Source organism: Carassius auratus, chromosome 1 (assembly GCF_003368295.1).
Source record: "Carassius auratus strain Wakin chromosome 1, ASM336829v1, whole genome shotgun sequence".
Lineage (NCBI taxonomy): Eukaryota > Metazoa > Chordata > Actinopteri > Cypriniformes > Cyprinidae > Carassius > Carassius auratus.
This window is the reverse complement of record NC_039243.1, coordinates 15,760,952-15,765,551: the sequence shown is the minus strand read 5'-3', so window position 1 is coordinate 15,765,551 and position 4,600 is coordinate 15,760,952. Positions and strand designations below refer to the sequence as shown.

The 4,600-nt window shown below is 43.2% G+C and overlaps 1 protein-coding gene across 1 annotated transcript; it reads left to right on the top strand.

The window, feature by feature from the left end:
• Positions 1–2,194: 2,194 nt before the first annotated feature.
• On the top strand, positions 2,195–4,221 carry LOC113109167 (uncharacterized). Its single transcript, XM_026272784.1, has 2 exons — positions 2,195–2,396; positions 2,760–4,221. Exon 2 carries the CDS (start codon positions 3,256–3,258, stop codon positions 4,219–4,221), a length of 966 nt encoding a protein of 321 aa, XP_026128569.1. The 5' UTR covers positions 2,195–2,396; positions 2,760–3,255.
• The last annotated feature ends 379 nt before the right edge of the window (positions 4,222–4,600 follow it).

Below are 4,600 nucleotides of genomic sequence, written 5' to 3'. Positions count from 1 at the left end.
GTTAAATACAGGCGTGTTGCACATCCATTAATATGAACTGAGCTATGAGCTATGAGCTATGAGCTTAACGGATAGTGAAACTCTGAAGTGCTCAGTCAGAGAGTGTTTGGTGAGTGAAAATATATCTCTGCTAAACTTTCACCTTCCAACTCACACACTGGCGTGACAAGAATCACAGAGTAAAATCTGATAATTTAGTAGCCATTGGATAATATTAGACATAATTTAGTCACCCATGTAAATATTTAGTCGCATATTCGAGTGATTTACTCGCAATGTAGAAGGTTGAAGATTGTACAGTACATGGCTCCATCCATTTGCTCCTAAATGTGATGAAGTTGTCCTGTACCCTTAGCAGAAAAACAGCCCCAAAGTGTAATGTTTCCATCTCCGTGCTTGACTGTAGGGATGGTGTTATTGGGGTCATAGTCAGCATTTCTCTCCCTCCAAACACGGCGAGACGAGTTAATGATGTTTACTGGCAAACTTTAAATGGTCTTGTACATTTGCCTTCTTGAGCAGGGGGACCTTGCAGGTGCTACAGGATTTCAGTCCATTGTGGAGGAGTGTGTTACCAATGGTTTGCTTGATGATTGTGGTCCCACCTGCCTTATGATCATTAACAAGCTCCTCCCGTGTAGTCCGGGGCTGATGCGAGGCCTATGAGGCGAGATTTTGCACAGAGCTCCAGACAGAGCCTGACTGATGGTTGTTTTGTATTTCTTCCATTTACTAATAATCGCACCAACTCCTTCTCACCAAGCTTCTTTCTGATGGTCTTGTAGCACATTCCAGCCTACTGCAGATCTACAATCTTGTCTCGGACATCCTTTTACAGCTCTTCGGTCTTGCCCATGGTGGTGGGAGAGATTGGAATTGAATATACAGATTGTGTGGACAGGTGTCTTATACACCTAACAAGCTGACATTAGGTGTAACTTCTTAAAGTGGTGGGACTAATCTGTGTTCCACATGGGCAAATAAACAATCTGTGGGGCCAGGGTTGGTAGGGGACAAATACTCATTTCACTCACTGAAATACAAATCAATTACTAACCTTATCATTGTCACGAACACAGGCTAGGAGACAGAGGTAACTGGCCAAACTAAGGTCTTTATTAGCTGAGAAAATGGAATGAATCAGGTTGTGATGAGAGATGTGAGTAGCACACGGAGTCAAGGTTTAGAGGTTTTAGCTTGTGGTGTCAGTTCTTTGCTTTATTGCAGGAAACACGTGGATCTGTGGAGAAACTGGAACGTCTGAGGTGAGGAAACACACAGGTGAGTAACGAGGGAGTCAGGCTAGGTTCAAGGTAGTTAATGGTAGACTGAACAATGAGCATGTGAGTGGTGGGCACTAATAAAGGGGGTTGTTGAGCCGCAGCAGGTGCAGGGAATTAGAATGCAGGTGAATGTGATCTTGTGAACATCGAACATACTCAATGTGAACATGTGAACATACTCAAGCAAGCCTTCCCACCTGATAGACAGTCCCTCCAGAAAAATGTGATTATGCGATCGCTTGATTTAATGCATAATCAGCCAAAGGGCGCACATTTATGCGGGGGTCGCATTTTTTAAAATACGCCGCACTTTTGCCGCATAAATTGCCGATTTCAGCAAGCAAAATATGTGGGGCTAGCATGATTTCATAATCCCTGTATTTTCGTTGTCTTAGTCTTAGCAGAAAGTGGAAAAATGTTGTGTTAGCTTCACACAAGTAAAACGCTATTATTTTCCCCCATTGCCATGGGAACCTTATGAAGTGATGTAATTACGCGACGTGAACTTCATCTGCAAACCCCGCGCTGAAACCATGTAAAAGACATGGTTTCAGTGTAAAAGACCGCGCAAAGCAGTTTCCCTGTGTGTTACATGACAGTGGGGGCAAATTATTTTGCACTCCGTGCAACTGCGTGTTGGATAGGGGTGCTCCGATCGTTAATGCGCATCTCGTCAGTAAAGCCGGTTCTCTAATCAGCGCTTAATTCCATCAGGTGCGTGATTTCACATAGAGCAGCTGTTACTACACAGAGCCGTTGTTAACTGAGAAGATGCGCCAATAAACGCTGAAAATTAACGTGATTTGCACATCTTCTCTATTAACAACGGCTCTCTGTAGTAACAGCTGCTCTATGTGAAATCACGCACCTGATGGAATTAACAGCTGATTAGAGAACCGGCTTTACTGACGAGATGCGCATAACGATCGGCCGATCGTGATCGGAGCACCCCTAGTGTTGGACCACAGACGGATGTCAACGCTGGAAAACCACTTTGCCACCGGCAAACATTTGAGGATGGTTAAAGCAGCAGCGGAAGCAGGCAGGAAGAAGCAGCTCACCTACACAGAGGCATCAACTTCCAAAACAGTTGCTAGGGCTGAAAGGATCAAGGTCAGTAGCTTATAAGATTAAAGCTTTTACAATTATGAAAAGGTTAATAATTAAATTGAAAACAGTATGAAACGGAGGAGGTGTGTGTGAGTATTAATGAGATTTCCAATTATGTTGTGTGTGGATGTATGTTAATGTTAGGGTTAGATAGCCTAACAGTAGTGTAAATTCCCATGCAAGATGATTGATTTTGCCATGAAAGAATTACGTTTTATTTGCAGAAACACTACTGTTCTGTGAAAGGCTCACTGTAAATGATTCAGTTTTGTACTGCAGTTTTTTGTAGGTTACATTGTACTTTGTGTGTGTGTGTGTGTGTGTGTAGTACAGTCTAATGATACAAAAGTATGTTTCTGTTTGTAGATTTGTGAAACCTGGGTTGCCACCTGCACTGCAATCAACATCCCACTGTCTAAGAGTGACCACCCTACACTGAGGAAATTTCTGAATGAGAATATCATCAATGGCGGCGCAATTCCAGGGTTTCCCCAGCTTCAAGAAATGTACTTGGGAGCAGTATATGGAGGGAAAAATAGGAGCTGAAGACACTTCTTGCAGGAAAACCTCTTGCTGTGATATTCGATGAGACTCCAGATGTCGAGGGGAGATGTGTCCTGAATATCCTCCTTGCACCACTTGAGAAGGATCATTCTGGGAGGATCTTGGCCTACCTTGCTGATACAGTTTTCCTTGAGCAGTGCAATCATTCCACTGTATCCATGGCTGTTGTAAGGTGCCTTCAAGAATACAGCATTCACAACGAGGATGTGATTGTGTTCGACACTGATAATGCAGCCTACATGAAGAAGGCATTCACAGCAGCTCTGCAACCATTGTTCCCCAACTCACTACACATCACATGCATGGCTCACATAATGAATCTCATTGGCAATGCCTTCCGCAAACCTTTTGTTCAGTTGAACATCTTCATGCTAAGTTTCTCCCAGATGTTCTTCAATGCTGGATCACGCAAGAGAAGGTACCTCTGCTTCATGACAAACAAGCTGCCAAGAAAAAAGGCAGTCATGCCTCTCCACATTCTGTTGAGAGAATCCATGAGATGCTTCAGGACCCAGACCTAGCTCAGTCCCTGAATGTCCACATTAACATCACTTGTCTACTCAATGTCTTTCAGAACAGGCGTCCTGTGACCACAAAGATCTTCACTTATCTGAAGGATCTCCAGGTGGACTTTGCTGCCAACAAAGAGCTGCAGTATGAGGTGTTTGCCGAATACTTTGAAGGGTTTGACTTACCACACACTACTAAGACCCAGATCCTCTGCACAGTTGGTCAGGCATATGAAAATGCTGAAAAAAAGCTCACCAAGTACATGTCACATGGGCAGCTGGCCATTGAGTTTCTCCAGGAGGTCAGGGTGTTTGACCCTCGCCACATCGCATTCCTAGATGACTCCGTAGCAAGCTACAAGGCCATTCCAGGTTTCACTGAAGTGCCGGGTGATGAATTTGATTCTTACTTCAAGACTTTTGGTCCAGCAGCACTCAGAGCTGCACCATCTGGCGTGGTGGATTTGGATGTGTTTTGGGATGGCCTACAGGAGAGACTTCCTGTGCCAAGTTCTTTGGCCAAACGGTACAAAGATGCTGTCTCAAACTCAGCAGATGCTGAACGCAGCAACAGCATCTACAAACTGGTGTTGTCTAACCGAAGAAGATTAACTACCAACCAAAACCTCAAAGCCTTAGTCTTCCTTTACCACAACCAACGAGTCCGCAGTGGAGCATTTGAGAGAGAGGGGATGGTGGAGGGGGAGGAGATGGAAGTTGAGGGAGAGGGGATGGAGAATGAGGATTGCAAATGAAAGGCCAGTGCTAGAGGCTATGCAGTTATAGTTTTCATTTTCACAGTGAACTGTTGTAGTTTCATTCAGAAGTTGATGCAAATTTACAGTTGTAAGATTGCACTTTTTTTGTTACAGAACGATACCAAAACCTTACAGTTCTAAGTATATTAGTAGTATGTAAAATAATTTACATTGCAAGAAGAGATTGCACTTTGTGCATTGGAATCACTTAATTTAACAGAAGATGTCTGTTTTGTATAGCTACCTCTGTAAAACAGGAAGCACACATTTAATTTTTTTATATATTATTTATTCATTTTTACATAAGTTGTTTAATATTCCTTTTGTAACGCTACAGAACTTCCATGACTCAATGTTTTGTAAGTTTGAGACATGT

Coding starts and splice junctions, on each gene's coding strand:
- LOC113109167 (XM_026272784.1), top strand. CDS start 3,256: ATGCATGGCTCACATAATGAATCTCATTGGCAATGCCTTCCGCAAACC.